The sequence below is a fragment of the Balaenoptera physalus genome, assembly GCF_965194825.1.
Source record: "Balaenoptera physalus genome assembly, chromosome: 17".
NCBI classification, from domain to species: Eukaryota; Metazoa; Chordata; class Mammalia; order Artiodactyla; family Balaenopteridae; genus Balaenoptera; species Balaenoptera physalus.
The window spans coordinates 84,188,274-84,204,178 of NC_138895.1; the positions used below are offsets into that span (position 1 = coordinate 84,188,274).

Sequence of the window (15,905 nt, forward strand, 5' to 3'; positions counted from 1 at the left end):
GGGAGCCGGGGATGGGACTCCCACCCCGGACGTGGGCATCTACCAGAGAAGTGGGAGACAGAGCTGACCCACCGTGTCCCCAGGCCTCATCCTGCGACGCTGTGAGCTGGACGAGGAGGGCATCGCCTACTGGGAGCCCCCCACCTACATCCGCTGTGTCTCCATCGACTACCGAAACATCCAGATGATGGTGAGGCCGGCCCCGGGGTCTCCCGCCCCACCCATCACACCAGGGCTCACCTCTGCCCTCCGTCCTCAGACATAACCCTGTGTCCCCAGTGGCACACTCTGTGGACGTGAGTCAGCCATGGCCACTGGCTGCGGGCTGCAGAGGACCCTCTGGGCATGGGAGGTCCTTGGTACCTGCAGAGTCATGGCACTCATACCCTCCACCTCCCCAGACCCGGGAGCACCTGGCAAAGGCTCAGCGCGGGCTGCCCGGAGAGGGGGTCTCCGAGGTCATCCAGACACTGGTAGAGATCTCCCAGGATGGGACCAGCTACAGCGGGGACCTGCTCTCCACCATCGATGTCCTGAGGAACATGACAGAGATCTTCCGGAGGGCGTACTACAGCCCCACCCCGGGGGATGTACAGGTGGGCGCCCAGGAGGGCTGTCCTCCACCCCAGCCTTAGACAGAGCCCTGACCTCAGATAGAGCTCTGACCCTGGTCCCACGCTGAGCCCTGACCCTGGTCACATTCTGAGCCGTGATTCTGGTGCCTTATTCTCTGCTCACTGGCCTTTCTTCCTCTTCCTTTCAGAACTTTGTCCAGATCATCAGCAACCTGCTGGCGGAGGAGAACCGGGACAAGTGGGAGGAGGCCCAGCTGGTAGGGACGCCAGGCTGGGACTCTTGCGGTCAGAGCAGCAGGATGGGCGCGGGCGTCTCTGGTGGCTCCCTGAGCCCCAGGCCAGCTCAGGGTGGGATCTTGGGTTCAAATCCCAGCACAGCCTCTGCCAGTCTCGTGGCTTTGAGGAAGTCACTTAATCCTTCTGAACCTCGGCTTCCCCGCCCGTCGGAGGGCAGTGGCTCACCACGTGGGGCTCAGGGAGGGGTGTGAGAAAACGTGTTGGCCGTGGGGTACACACCAGGACGTGGCGGTTCTTTCTCATCTGGAGAAATTGGCCCGCCTCCCTTCCTCCCAGGCTGACCTGGAACCTGCCAACACTCCTGTGCCCAGGGCAGCACCCGGGGTGAGGACTGCAGCGGCCAGAAACCCTCTGCTCTCCTCCCAGCTGGACCCCTGGCCACCGGGCTGGAGCGCAGCAGCCCCTCTGGGCTCAGTGTTCTCGTCCACACAATGGCGATGGAGACTCAGGTCCCCATCTGCTTCCCAAGTCAGGTCCAGAGCCCTGCGGGGCTAGGGAGTGACCGACAGGACCTTGATAAGGAGGGAACAGATGAGGGAAGGAGGCCGGCGGAGGCAGAGCAGCGAGAGGGCGTGTCCCTGCTGGGGCGCAGGGGTCTTCGGGGACCCTGAGCTCCGGTGGTTGGCGTTCTCTGCGGGGCTGCTCCCCACCATCTCCCTGACCCCCGCCTCCCCTCCAGATGGGCCCCAACGCCAAGGAGCTGTTCCGGCTGGTGGAGGACTTCGTGGACGTCATCGGCTTCCGCATGAAGGACTTGCGGGACGCGTACCAGGTGACAGACAACCTGGGTAAGCCCAGCCCTCGCTGCGCCGACCTCCAGGCCCCTGCCCCACGGCGCTGGGCAGGGCGCTTCGGCCTCAGTTTCCTTGTCTGTAAACAAGCAGCGCCAGATGCTTCCTGCAGGACCCCCGGGCCGGGTTCTAAGATGATCTCTGTATCCTCAGGTGCACAGACCCGAGTCTTCTGACGATGGTCTGATGTGACCCCGGGAGGGGGTCGGCGTAGGGGCTTTCAGACCCAGACAAGGTCCTGGAGACCTCGAATCGTGGGGCACACCAGGAAGTCCCAGCCACAGCCAGCCCCTTGCTTCCACCTCCCTGGGGCTGGGGGCCCACCTGGACTTGTCCTCACCCCCCCGGTGCCCTCTCTGTGCAGGGACCTTGAAGGCAGGACTACGTAGTCCTCCGCTCCCAGAAGTGGCTTGTCAGAGGGGCCTGGCTCCACCCAGCTCCGTGGTGTTGACCGACTCTCTAAAGTGGGAAGGCAGGAGCGCTGGCCTTGTGGGGTCAGGAGGAGCAGTAGATGGGCCTGGGACCTGAGAGCTCAGTGGTGACTGTCAGCACAAATACTACACAGTTACATTTAACGATTGTCATCAACGTCCCCTTAAATAGCTCTCTTGGGCCACATTTGTCAAGTCCTCCCTGTTTTGGGGCACCTCCCCAGATAATCTCCATTGTCAGGGTTCCTCCTCACAGTGGGGAACCCAGGAGTGGGCGCTGGACCCGGCTGTGGTCCTAACAGCACCAAGGAGGGAGACTGTCACATCCCTTGCAGAGACACTCGGGCCTCTAGTGACATATCCTAGGTCAGCTGTGCTGCATTAGCACACACCTGGGGACCTGCCTGGGCCGGGACAAACGTTCGCTAAGCTGGAGGTTCCCAGAGTACTGGCTGGCCCTGCCTTTCTGCCTTAGAGCTCAGGACCCCAGAGCCGGGGAGACCTCTGAGGCCAGGGGATCGGGGACAGCCGTCATCTCGCAGGTGGGGAGACTCGGGCCTGGGGGTCAGGTGCTAATGGAGGTCACCTGGCAGGTGGGATCAGTGGTGGCACCAGGCCGGCTGGGCCTTCCTTCCCTTCCTCACTGGGCTGACTGGGCCTTTCTTCACGGTGAGATGGGAGTGGCCCAGAGAGGGGAGAGCTTTTATGCAGCCGTGCGTGAGCGGGCATGGGACCGGGTGGCTACTGCAGCTCTCAGCCCCCCTGGCCCAGGACCTCACTGTGGAGGCTGGTTCCCCAGCTGCCTAACCCCGCCCATGGCCCCTGGAGGGGCGCTCAGGGCCCACCCTTTGTCACCAAAGGAGGCCCTGGACTCCTTCCCATTAGTCCTCATTAGCCATCCCACCCCACGCACCCTCACACCCCCAGTCACCCCCTAGCCCCCCATATACTCACACACCCGTGTACCCTACACGCCTACACACCCTACACGCTGTGTGCCCCATGCACCCATACACCCCATGCACCCTGTGCACCCTAGACCCCCAGTTCACCCCCTACACCCCTCATATACTCACATACCCATGTACCCTACACCCCGTGCGCCCCATGCACCCATACACCCCCATTCACCCCCTATACCCCACGCATATACTCACACACCAATGTACCCTACACCCTGTGTGCCCCATGCACCCATACACCCCCATTCACCCCCTATACCCCACGCATATACTCACACACCCATGTACCCTACACCCCGTGTGCCCCATGCACGCATACACCCCCATTCACCCCCTATACCCCACGCATATACTCACACACCCATGTACCCTACACCCCGTGCGCCCTATGCACCCATGCACCCCCATTCACCCCCTATACCCCACGCATATACTCACACACCCATGTACCCTACACCCCGTGCGCCCCATGCACCCATACACCCCCATTCACCCCCTATACCCCACGCATATACTCACACACCCATGTACCCTACACCCTGTGTGCCCCATGCACCCATGCACCCCCATTCACCCCCTATACCCCACGCATATACTGACACACCCATGTACCCTACACCCTGTGTGCCCCATGAACCCATGCACCCCCATTCACCCCCTATACCCCACGCATATACTCACACACCCATGTACCCTACACCCTGTGTGCCCCATGCACCCATATACCCCCATTCACCCCCTATACCCCACGCATATACTCACACACCCATGTACCCTACACCCCGTGTGCCCCATGCACGCATACACCCCCATTCACCCCCTATACCCCACGCATATACTCACACACCCATGTACCCTACACCCTGCGTGCCCCATGCACCCATACACCCCCATTCACCCCCTATACCCCACGCATATACTCACACACCCCATGTACCCTGTGCACCCATACGCCCTGTACACCCCACGCACCCTACACATCATACACTCCCTACGCCCTGCTGCTGGAACACTCGCCCCAGGAATCCAAGCAGCCTGACCCCCTCCAGGTCTTTATCCAGAGGCCACCTCCTCAGGGAGGGCTTCCTGGCCACCCTGCTTGGAGGTGCCCCGCCCAGGGGTCAGCGCTGCCCAGCAGACCACAGTCCACCTGTTTCTTCTCTGCTTGGGCCACTGTCTGTCTCCCCCGCTCCCTGTCGGCTCTGGGAGAGGGTCTCGCTTTCCTCTGCATCCTCAGCGGTAGAACAGTCCCAGGCACATGGTTGGGGTTCGGAAGCGTGTGGCGCGGATGAATTTGCTTATTCGTTCTGTCCTTGGGGAGGACCTCAGCCACAGAGGGCCAGCCGTGTGCTGGGCTGGGCACCCAGACAGGGGCGCCCGTCCCTCTTGCAGGGAAGGTGCCCTGGGCCCCAGAGCTGACCACACAGGTGCAGGGAGGGCACGGCCGGTGGGGGAGGGGGGCACGGCCGGGTAAGCCAGGCCTGGAGGGGCACAAGAGTGCAGGCAGGTGCTGCACCAGCAAAGTTATGGAGGTGGGCATCAGCTGGTCAGTGGGGTTTTGCTGGGGAAGAGACCCCAGGGGTGGGGGAAGGCCAGGTGAGAGCCGGGCAGGAGAGGCTGTTGGTTCCTAAGCCCCTACCCCTTCCCCCTACACCTAAGGCCACCCCGGTGCAGACCCCAACCCAGGCCGTGGGTGCTGGGTGAGGGGAGCAGTGTCTGCCTGGAGTGGGTGGGCCTGGAATGAAGGGACTCAGAGACGATGGGACCCCACTCCGCCCCTTCCTGTCCTCCCAGGCCCATCTGCCGCTTCATCTCTGGGAAGCCTGGGGCGGGGCTGGACAGAGCCCACCAGGGCTGGTGTCTTCAGGAGGCCTGCCAGGCGCCCACAGGGAGAGCTCGGGAGAAACGGCTACAGGCTGCCAGCTCTCCCTGCCCTGGCCTCTCCCCGAACGTGCTGTGTCCCCGCAGCCCATCCCCCTCCACCCTGAGTGGAGCCCTTCCCCACACCCAGCACCTTCCTTCCCGGGTCCCCTCTCCACCTTGGTCCATCCGTTGGCCCCTTTACAGTCCCGGCCCTGTGAGGAGGGATCTGTCCCTGTCCCTGTTACAGAGCAGAGCCCAAAGGGGGAGGGCTGGGCTCCAGTGTCCCAGGGAGGGGCACCAAGGTGGACACCACGCCCTGTGGGTCCCTCTGTGGCCGCAGACCTGCCTGCAGAACCCGTCTCTGGCACCTCTGGGGCCACGGGGACTGGGTCCAGGCCTGGGTCCTCATAAGGGCCTTGGGGCTCCTGCTGGGGTGGGAGTGTCATTTGAGGGCTTGGAAGGAACCAGGAAGTCGCCCGGGCCCTGGACCTCATGGGGAGGCTGGTGTCAGGCTCCCGCCTGGCTGGGTGGCCCCGTGCGCGCTGCACCCACTCTGAGCCAGGAGCAGCCCCGTGTCGTGGTCCTGGGCTCCGGGGCCCACTCCCCGTCCCAGGGCCGAGGCTCCTCTCGTGAGCCGACTTTGCGTCTCACCGTCTCTGTCTCCCTTTGTCTCTGTCGCCTCTTGCTGCCTCCCGAACCCCAGTCCTCAGCATCCACAAGCTCCCGGCCAGTGGAGCCACGGACATCAGCTTCCCGATGAAGGGCTGGCGGGCCACGGGCGACTGGGCCAAGGTGCCAGAGGACAGGGTCACTGTGTCCAAGAGCGTCTTCTCCACGGGGCTGGCAGGTGAGGAGCCTCGGGGTGTGGGAGGGGCCCCCCAGAGTCTGAGGCTGCCCCCCAGGAAGTTCCTTCTGGAGTCTGGCCTGCTGCTTCGAGGGCTAGGGTGGCATCCGTCTCTTCTTAGTGTTCCCCGGGTTGCCCCCTCCTCCAGGAAGCCCTCCCTGCCCTCCCTGTGTTGGGAGGCTCCCAGGCAATCTTGGCTGAATGGACCAATGCACCCCCTCACCGCAGGGAGGGAGAGGGTCTTGCCTGGAGTCACACAGCAGGTGACTCTGGTTCCCAGGAAGATGAACTGTGCCCTGCCAGTCCCCGGGTCTCAGGAGTCACTCAGGGGGACCCAGGCAGTGCTGCATCCGCAGTCGGGGGGGACATACACTCCCCTTGCCCAAGCAGGGTCCCGGTTTGTGGGTGGCCGGGAGGAGGGTGACCGCGGTGCTGTCTTCCAGAGGCTGATGACTCGTCCGTGTTCGTGGTGGGCACCGTGCTCTACAGAAACCTGGGCAGCTTCCTGGCCCTGCAGAGGTGGGTGCCGCGGGCACACGGGGTGGGGGTCAGGGAGGCCAGGCCTGGGGGAGGTGAGGGCGCAGAGCTCCCGACCCCGACACGGCCCACCGGCTCTCCCCCAGGAACACGACCGTCCTGAACTCCAAGGTCATCTCGGTGACCGTGAAGCCCCCTCCCCGCTCCCTGCTCACACCCTTGGAGATCGAGTTCGCCCACATGTACAACGTGAGTGCCCTCTGTGTGCACGTCTGCGTGCGCGTGCCCCTCTGCCTGATCCCACGTGTGGTGTGTGCTCACACGTCTCCACCTCGCGTCAGCCTTGAGAGAGAGCTCCCTTACTCCCGAGTGACAGGTGGGGATACAGGCTGGCAGAGCTGCGGGGACTTGCCCAGGGTCACCCAGCAGGGCCGTGTGGGAGCTGAGGCTCAACCCCGCCCCGTCGGCCTGGCTGTTCCCTCGGGGAAGAGAGAGCCATGCTCTATGAGAAACGCATCTGCCCCGGCCTCGCGGACCCTCTACACCCTGCTCCTTGGCGCTTTCCCTCGGGCCTCAGAGCAGCCGGTGCCACGAAGCCCTCGGACCAGCCGAGAGCCAGGAGTCGCCCCGGTTACCCAGCCAGGACAGGGCAGCGCCAGGCCAGGCTGTGGGACGAGCCAGGCCTTCCTTTCCCGCTGTGAGGCCTTGGGCCTCGCTCAACCTCTCTCTGCCTTGGCTCCCTCCCTTACCAAGTGGGAATCCTGCTGTTACCACACCGCAGCCCTCGGGACAGGGGTGTCTGCTGAGCCCCACCTGTGCCCCCTGACCCCAGGCTTTCCGTGTTAGCCCATTTTGCGTCCAGCTGCACTGGTCACCTGGGCATCTAGAGTTGGGCTTCAGCCGCTGCTGTCCGGCCCTGCTCAGAGAGGGGACAGAAGATACCCAAAGCCACACAGCAGGGGTAGGGGCCGGGCCAGTCCCCCCCTGCTCTGGGCCTCAGTTCCTCCTCCTCAAACTCTGTCTCTGGGGAACAGCGGAGGGAGGGCGCCTGGCACGCCCACGGGTGGACCCCACAGTGACCCTCGGGTGCGGCTCATAGGGCGGCAGGTGGCCTGACCCCTCCCCTCTCTCCAGGGCACCACCAACCAGACCTGTATCCTGTGGGATGAGACGGATGTGTAAGTTCATCTGGGCTTTGTGGCCTCGGGTCCTCGGGGCTGACTTGGTGGGGGGATGGGGGAGGAGGCTGACCCAGTAGGGGAGGGACATGGGCTTCGGGTTCAGGGCCTCCGACCGTCCCCCCGACCCCGTCTGTCAAGCACGGTCTCTCCCTGCCTAGTTCAGGCTCTGAGGCAGCAGGGCGCGCACCCAGCCGGCCTCGCACTCCTCCCAGGGAAGTCCACCGTCAGGGGTCCCGAGGGGTGTGGAGGTCCCGAGAGGCGTGGGGGTCCCCCGGACCAGGTGACAGGCAGCAGCACCGCCACGGGCTGGGGCAGCTGGGTGAGACCCAGAGGGATCAGAGAGGAAGCAGAGGCGGGGGCTTCTGGGGCCCCGGGCCCGGTTCCCTGTCCAGCACGTGGCGCCAGCCTGAGCCGCAGCGCGGCGAGTACAGGTGGGCGCGGGGCATTGGTCTGGACTGGCCGGGCTGTGATTCGGGGTCACAGGGCCGTGTGGGCACCCAGAGCAGGGTGTCCTCCCAGACCCAAGGAGGCGAAGGGAAAGGTGGGTGGGGTCTCGTGTAGTCACAGGGAAGAGTTTGTGCAAAGGCCCTAAAGTGGGGGCGGCCCTCAGAGGTGAGGAGGGTCAGAATCTGGGGAGACTGGGCAGGAGAGAGCTTAATGTCTGGATCCTGATGGGCCAGGTGGGCCTGGGGAGGGCTGGGCCTTCCCCGCAAGGGGTTTGGTATCCGTTGAGGAGGGGGTGGTCAGAGAGCTGCGTGTCATTGTTACCACCCGCCTTGCTCAGCCCTGGCACCGCCAGTCCCCAGGCCAGCACCCGGGCCAGGGGGTACATGCGGCGAGTCCCTCACACTATGGGCAGTGCAGTGACGAAGGTGCATCCCGGGGAGGTCAGGGGAGGCTCCCGGAGTGGCTGACACTCAAGGAGGACACATTTCCCTGCAGAGAATGTGAGGGAGGGGTCTCGGGCAGAAGCACAATTTGAGCAAAAGTGTGGAGGCCGGAAGGTACAGGAGGAACAGGAGGCGTGGCCAGGAAGAGCAGGCAGCTAGAGAGGCGCAGGGGTGCGGGGAGGCTGCAGGGGCCATGGGGCCACTTTGTAGGGGCAGTGTGCCAGGAACCATGGGAACTTGGGGAGGGATGTGATCATCGTGTATCCATCCATCCATCCACCCATCCACCCATCCATCCACCCATCCACCCATCCATCCACCCACCCACCCACCTATCTACCCACCCACTCACTCATCCACCCATCCACCCCGCCATCCATCCATCCATCCACCCATCCATCCACCCATCCACCCACCAATCTACCCATCTACCCACCCGCCCACCCACGTATCCCCCAGTGATTACTGACCACTGACAAGGCACTCCTCTACAAGGTCCTGGCCCTCAGCCTCCTCCTATGCCTGATGAGTAGGAACAGGAAATTAGGAACGTATAGATCCCTGTGAAACTGTCAGGGCGTGCCACATGCCAAGAAGTGGAGGCAGTGGATCTAGTGGCAGGTGGGGCGAGGTGCCTTTCAGAGCATGTTCACAGAAGCCTCTCTAGGGTGGTGTTTGAGCAGAGGCCTGACACAGCACTGTACACATGGGTGTCTGGGGACAAGCATTTTGGCAGAAGGAACAGGCAGTGCAAAGGCCCTGTGTGTGCAGGGAGTGTGCAGGGCCATAGGGCAGACTGCACTGCCCTTTCCCACTCTGGCTCTGAGGGTGTGAGGACAGGGTCTGGGGCCGGGAGCTGGGCTGGGGGAGAGCTGAGGCGGACCCTGTAACCCTGGGAAACTGGCCCTCTGGCTTTGGTTGCTGTCGACTGTTTTTCTCTGGATTTCGCAAGCGGCATGAACTCTTTGTACAAAACGGGGTATCAGAAAAGGGTGAAAAGAGAAAAAACAAGAAAGAGGGCCCACGTTCTCACAGTATCCAGGCTGGCCCCCCTGGCCATCGTGAGAGGTTGTGCAGCGGCTGCAGTCCATCCCTGATGTCAGCACGAGCCCCTCCCCACAGCCCAGAAACCCTCCCAACAGGCTGTTCAAAGGCTGCCCGCAGCTCCCTGGCGGTGCCCGGTTCACCCAGCGGCCCAGCATCCTCGCTTGGACAGCGCTGCTCACATTTCTGGTCGTCCCCTTGGCTTTGAGTCCCCCAGACCGTTCCGAGGTCTTGGTAGTGAATTGCTTTCCAGAGCGGTGGACCCATCCCCTTTGCTCTCCCAGGGCAGCAGGTTGTGAGAGGTCTGGCCAGCCCAGTGTCAAGTTCACTGTCCTTTGGGGCTGATGGTCTGGGGCAGATTCCACCCTCCAGAAGCCTCAGCCCTGCACCCCCGTGGCGGCGTCTGCCTGCTTGCGTGTGAGAGCGGAGTGGGGAGAGGACAGCGGCCAGGTCCACGGGTTCTCACAGCTGGCCGTGGCCTCCACTCGCCCTTCTGCTCTCAGGTGTGGGGAGCCCACCCACCGCCCCAGGCCTGCTTTGCCCACCGCCGGTCACCTCTGGATAGATGGGATCGTTACGGTCTCTGCACCTCGGTTCAGGGCCCCGAGGACAGTGGGGAGGTGACAACAGCTGTGCTGTGTCTGAAGCCCCCTGAAACGCATTTTGCCCGCAAGCTCCCTGTGCAGTCCTGGGTGCAGCCCCGGGAGCCCTGCTGACTGTGCCTATTACCTCTGGGGAATCTGAGGCTCCAGAAGGACTGTGGTCCAGCTCAGAGTGGGGACTGAGGCATCTGATCCAGAGCTGGACAGCCTGGGACCCAGAGGCTGACACTGAGGGAGGGGGGCCACGGGGAGAAGGTGGCTGGCTCTGCCCCCTCCCCCGCCCTCCCCCCTCTGCTCTGTGCGGGACAGCACCTCCCTCCACCGCAGGGCGGGGCCACTTCTCACATAAATGGGCTCAGAGGAGCCAAGGGTTTCCCAGGTGACCTGAAATGGGCACCAGGGACAGGGCCCCAGGTCTGTTTCCACCAGTGTGCCCAGAGATCAGGTCTGTGCTGGTGTGGGCTTGTGTTTGTGTGTGTTTGGATGAGGAAGGGTCTCACGTGTCTGCAGAATTGTGTGCGTGTGGGGGGGGTGCCAGTGGGGGGTGAGAGCCATCAGTGACCATCAGCTGAGAAGTAGTGACCTTCTGACCCATGACTGGGCCCTGGTCACTGAAGGAGCCTAGATTCCCAATCCCAGACTGAGCCCTTGTCGTGGTCCCACGCTGAGCCCTGACCCTGGTTACATGATGAGCCCTGACCCTGGTCACACTCTCAGCTCTGACCGTGGTCACACTCTCAGCCCTGACCGTGGTCACACTCTCAGCCCTGACCCTGGTCCCACTCTCAGCCCTGACCCTGGTCCCACTCTCAGCCCTGACCCTGGTCCCACGCTGAGCCCTACCCCGTGTCTCATCTGGAGTCACTCGTGCATGTTCACATGTAGTCGTGCACGTGTCATGTGCGTGGAGGGCTGCCTCCTCTTCCAGCCACACGTAACAGTCAACCATGTGACACAGTCGTCTTGGAAAGTCTGAGTCAGAGGCTTCCACCCACAGGGCAGACCCTCTACTGCCTCGCCCCCAGTTGTACGCACACACGGACTCAACATCTACAGCTGGGGCGACTGCTCACAGCGAGGCTTAAGGCCGCCCCCCCTCACCCCCGCACACCTACGCCAGCCTGACCAGTGGCAGTGAGGGCCTTGGGAGCAGGGCTGTTAAGGAGGGAAAGGGGGACTTTGCAGAATTCTCAAATGTTTAGGGGGATGGAGGATGGGTGGGTGGATGGGGGGGTGGAGGATGGGTGGGTCGGTAGGTGGATGGATGGATGGAGGGTGGATGGGTGGGTGGGTGGAGGATGGGTGCAGGGAGGATGGGCTGGTGGGTGACAGGGGTTGATGAAGGCCAGGAGCACATCCCTGGAGTTAAGTTCTGTGGTTCTGAAAGGACAGCTCCCTGGATCTTTCACTCGTAGAAGCTGCAAATGTTTTGCGGTTTCCTTTTTAAAGACAAACAAGAATTACATAGAGCATAAAAGTCAGAGCTGGCAAGATCCTCAGAAATCATTTGCTCTGCCCTCACTTGAAAATGGTGCAGCTGAGGCCCAGTGCGGGGACGTCAGGACAGGCCAGGCCTGGGCCAGACGCGCTCCATGGTGCTCGTCCTGCTACGCCAGCGTTTCTTTCGGGAGGTGTTTTGCCCGATACCAGTCCCACGTGGGCTCCAGGGAGGGTCTTGTGCTGCCGGGTCCACACTCGAGTCAGCTATAAAGGCTCTGAGAAGTCCTGCAGCAGCCTCCCCTTCAGTCGGGTTGGGGCACTTGGCACCCTTACGCTGTAACTTGAGCCGGCAGAGCAGAAGCTGGGACAGGCTGGTGGAGGGCGTGGTGTTCCCGCAGAGTCTGTGGGGTCCTTTCCCGAAGCCTGAGCCCGCTCCAGGCACCTTTAGAACCCTCCGATTTACTCACACAAGCTTCCTCAGTCCGGCTGAGGACCGGGGCCCAGAGTGACAAGCCCAGGGTCGCCCCGTGGGTCGTGCGAGTCTGCGCTCTCTCCCCGCCGGTGCCGACCCCCAGCCCTGCTGGGTGCAGCTGTCCTGGGGGACGCTGAGGACCCAGGGCCAGCCCCCTCCCTGGGGTCCTTGCCCAAGTACGTGTCCTGGTCCCTTTAAGAGCCTTGCCCCTCCCCCATCCTTGGTTTCCTTGGAGAGGGCAGTGAGGGGCCAGGCCGAGGGGGGCAAGCGGAAGGGAGTCTTGGCAGGGTCCCCAGGTCGCTGTCAGCGACCGGTTCCCAGCCCAATTTCTCCCACGCCGCCCGCCGGCTGGTTCCTGATGGGGGCAGAGGAGGCCGGCTGAGGGGGACGAGGAGGGGGATGGGGTAGGAGACGGGCTCGACACAGAAGGCCTCCCTGGCGGCCGGGGTAGGGCCTCGGGATCCACGTCATCAGTGAGCACGGGAGGGAGGTGGGGGGACATGCTCTGCTCCCCCCACCTGGATGGGGGCTGGGGCTGGGGGAGGGGTGCAGAGCTGCTCTCAGAGGCGCGACCACCCACCCGTCCTAGCCTCTGCTCTGGACTCAGCCCAGCCCCTTCCCCAGCGCCCGTGCCTTCTCTGAGCCGCCCCCTACTTCGTCCTTGGGGAGCAGGGGTCTGGCAGAGGCCCACGGTGGGCCTGCCCTCTCTTCCAGGGGCGTCTGAGCTCCGGGCCTGCCTGTCCCCTGCCGGGTTTGGGAGCTGGAAGGGACAGACAGCCATGAGGTCACGGCCCAGGGGCAGCAGCTGTGCTCTGGACCTGGGGCAGTGAGCGTCCCCACTGCCCTGCTGGCAGCCCAGCTCCCGCAGCCACTGCTGGCCACCCCGTGGGCCCCCTCGCCACTCCCCTCTTTGGTGCCAGCTGGAACACTTGGCGCCTTTGTCCATGGTCCCCGTGCCCTCTTCTCCAGCCTCAAAAGCCACCTGCTCCTGGAGGCCTTTCTGCCGGTTTTTCTACATCCCCAGCCCTGTCCCCTTCCTCTCAGCTCTGACCCCCATTTGCAGCAACTCCGTGTAGCCGCATGTTTGTTCCCCCAGCAGAGTGTGAGGCCCGCCGTGCGCAGGGCCTGGGTCTCCTCATCCAGCGTGCCACCTCCCCCCACGCCGGGTACACAGGAAGCCCCCAGGAGGGCTTATTCTAAGAGCCCCTGCCCTCTCGCCCTCTTTTTCTTCCTGCTGGAAAGAGCACTGCTTGGCCAGTGGCGCCCCAGTGAGGCGCGTCTGGGGAAGGGGGCAGGGTTCGGTGCCAGGAGCAGGCTGGGGGCGTCACAGACATGTGCTCGAGGGTCTGGGGGGTGCCTGAGCGTGGGGGGCTTTCTGGGGCGGAGTCAGGGCCCACGAGTCTCCCACTGGGCGTGTCCAGCTGCGTCCCGTCCCGGTGCTTTCCCACCTCCGCGGGGCCCCGTGTGTCTGGGTGCCCCTGTGTCAGTGGTGTGGGTGTGCGCCCCTATGAGTGTGGTGTCCATGGAGACTCGAGGGTGAGGGTCCGGGGCTGATGGGTCAGGGGAGGCACAGGACGTGGGCAGCCTTGAGCCCCCAGGGGCTGCTGGATGGGAGCAGGGGCCACGCCGGGCAGTGCTGGGCGGCTCGGTGTTGGGAGGGTGCCAGGGGTGCACAGGGCAGCTGCGGGCGGGGGCAGGTTGAGTTAACCACGTTGTCTGTCCCTGGTCAAGTGGCCGAGGGGTCAGCGGAGTGTGGCACCGCCGGGGCCTGGGGCTGGGCGGGGCCCCTTCAAGGCCTCGCCTCCTCCTTGCCTCCTGTGCCCGCGCTGGTGATGGCGGCGTTGGGGGGGGACAAGGAGGAGAGCCTGGAGTTGCCCTCAGGGAGGAGGGGGCGCCCACGGGGAGGTCAGTGCCGGGCCCTGAGCGCACGGGGCAGTGCCAGGAAGGGGGGAGGGTACTCACTTCCCTCCTCCACTGAGACCTGGGGGCTCCAAGAGGGGCCGCCTAGGGGGAGGGGGACAGCTGCCTCGTTGGGCCACTTGGTGCAGGGAGGGCGCAGGTGAGGACAGAGCAGGGGCTCTCCGGGAAGGACCAGGCCTGGCTGGAGACAAAGGTACTTCAGGCCGCTCCTGACAGGAATTTCATTTGTCTGTCTGTCCTTCTGTTTTCGATGTTCCCGAGCTCTGTGTCTTCATAGTGACGTCAGCCCTCGGTTGAGCACTCACCCACGCCCAGCACTTGGGCCCCCTTCGTCCTCCCAGGAGGAGGGGTCAGTGCGGGGGCTGCCCCTGCCCAGGCCCTGCCACCCCCACAGGGCCCCCGTCTGCCTCGCATCCTCCGGAGTCCCGCTCGCCGCTCCCCAGGCCCGCACGCCCTGGGCTGCCAGGCCTTTGCCCCCGCTCTTCCCACAGTGTCACAGCGTCGTTCCATCTGCGCCCTGCACGGTCGTGTCAAATGGGGAGGTGCTTCACCTGGCACATGTTCCGGGCCCTGTGTGACGTGGGGGGCGGAGCAGAGCTCTGACCTCCAGCCTGGACGCCAGTCCTGGCCCTGTTCTCACTGACGGGTGACTGTGGGCAACCCTTTAGCCTCCTTGAGCCTCAGTTTCCTCATCTGTCCAAGGGGCGGCTGTGATTCCTTGACGAGATGATGCGTTAAGGAGCTGGACCAGGAAATGCTCAGCAAGTAGATGCCGTCATTACCTCCCCCCACCCTGTTCCAAGAAGCCTGCGGGGGGACAGCAGTGAGCCACTCAGGCAAAGCACGTGCCCTTGGGGGGCAGGGGGATGGGGCACAGCTGCCCCACGTGCTGGGAATAAAGGACCACCTCTAGGAGTGGGCTTCCTGGGGAGGGGGAGCTGGAGTCCTGGGGCAGGAGGGTAGTAGAGGCCCCCCAAGCCCAAGGCACAGTATGTGCAAAGGCACCGAGGCAGAGAGCATTTGGGGTGCTGGGGTACAAGTGGTGAGAGGTGGGCTGGGGGCCTCTGCCAGCTCCACTTTTTAGGAGCAGAGAGGTGTGAGCTCTCTGGCCTTGAGGTAATCAAGCACAGGCAGAATGGGACTGGGTTTTGGAAGGACAGAGCGACACTTCCTGGGCACCTGCTCTGGGCCTGGTCCTTCTGCCAAAAGCTCATTCCAAGTTCAGACCAGGCCCCAGACCTCATACAAGAAGCCTGAGGCTCAGAGTGGTGGAGAGGCTTGCGCGGGTCACACAGCCAGCTCGCGGGTCCTGACCCTGCAAAGCCCTGAACTTGGATGGCCCCAGTGATCTTGAAGAGGCTTGGTGAGGACAGGGCTGGGGGATTGCGGGGTCCCTGCCACTGGGATGGGCCTGGAGGGCGCACGGTGACCCTCCTCCCTCAAGACACTTGCTTCCCTCCGCTCGGGGTGTGCAGTTGCTAGTTTCCTGAGGCAGAAAAGTCTTAATCAAAACCCCAGCTTGCCAGGCGGCTCAGTGGTTTGCTGGTATGGTATTGGGAGGGCAGGGACTAATGTCCTCATCTCTGCAGGAAGCTGACTAGGGATGCGGGAGGGCAAGATGTGGGGTAGACACAGGAAAACTTGGCAGGGAGGGCAGGGTGACCGTGGGTGTCCATTACCCTTTCTTGGCCTTGGTGCAGAGGCACCTGGAAATGGGGGATGATGAAACAAGCTTGAGGTTCATCTTGAGAGGCAGGTGAACTAGGAGATGCCTGGAGGGTGGGGTGTGGTCAGGGGTGTGATGGATAATGGCGATGGCGTGGTTGCCTGGGTTCAGCCCATCATGGTTGATGGGGTTGGTGGTGAGGCCTCCTGCAAGACGGGTTCCGCCTACACGGTGTCCTGGACATGGCGAGTTGAATGTTGGTGATGGGAGTTACCAGCTAGTGTCGGTCCACAGACATGGTGCTGGTTCAGAGGTGATGGCAGTCATGGTGATGTTGCTAACAGCGGAGGTGATGCTGGTGACCATGGTGATCATGTGATTGTGGTGACCAAACAGATGGAGAAATGGCGGTGACATGGTAGTGATGATCGTGCTGTTGATGGTGGTAGT

General features: G+C 63.5%; 1 protein-coding gene across 6 annotated transcripts in view; it reads left to right on the plus strand.

The window, feature by feature from the left end:
* The window catches only part of ADGRB1 (adhesion G protein-coupled receptor B1), an 82,901-nt gene that overhangs the window by 28,990 nt on the left and 38,006 nt on the right, over window positions 1-15,905 (plus strand). For all 6 annotated transcript variants that reach the window (XM_082433450.1, XM_082433452.1, XM_082433451.1 and 3 more), the window contains exons 10-17: window positions 84-190; window positions 402-596; window positions 764-832; window positions 1,552-1,660; window positions 5,623-5,766; window positions 6,207-6,282; window positions 6,387-6,489; window positions 7,375-7,418. In XM_082433450.1, the coding sequence (XP_082289576.1) occupies window positions 84-190; window positions 402-596; window positions 764-832; window positions 1,552-1,660; window positions 5,623-5,766; window positions 6,207-6,282; window positions 6,387-6,489; window positions 7,375-7,418 (847 nt within the window). The remainder of the gene's footprint in view (window positions 1-83; window positions 191-401; window positions 597-763; window positions 833-1,551; window positions 1,661-5,622; window positions 5,767-6,206; window positions 6,283-6,386; window positions 6,490-7,374; window positions 7,419-15,905) is intronic.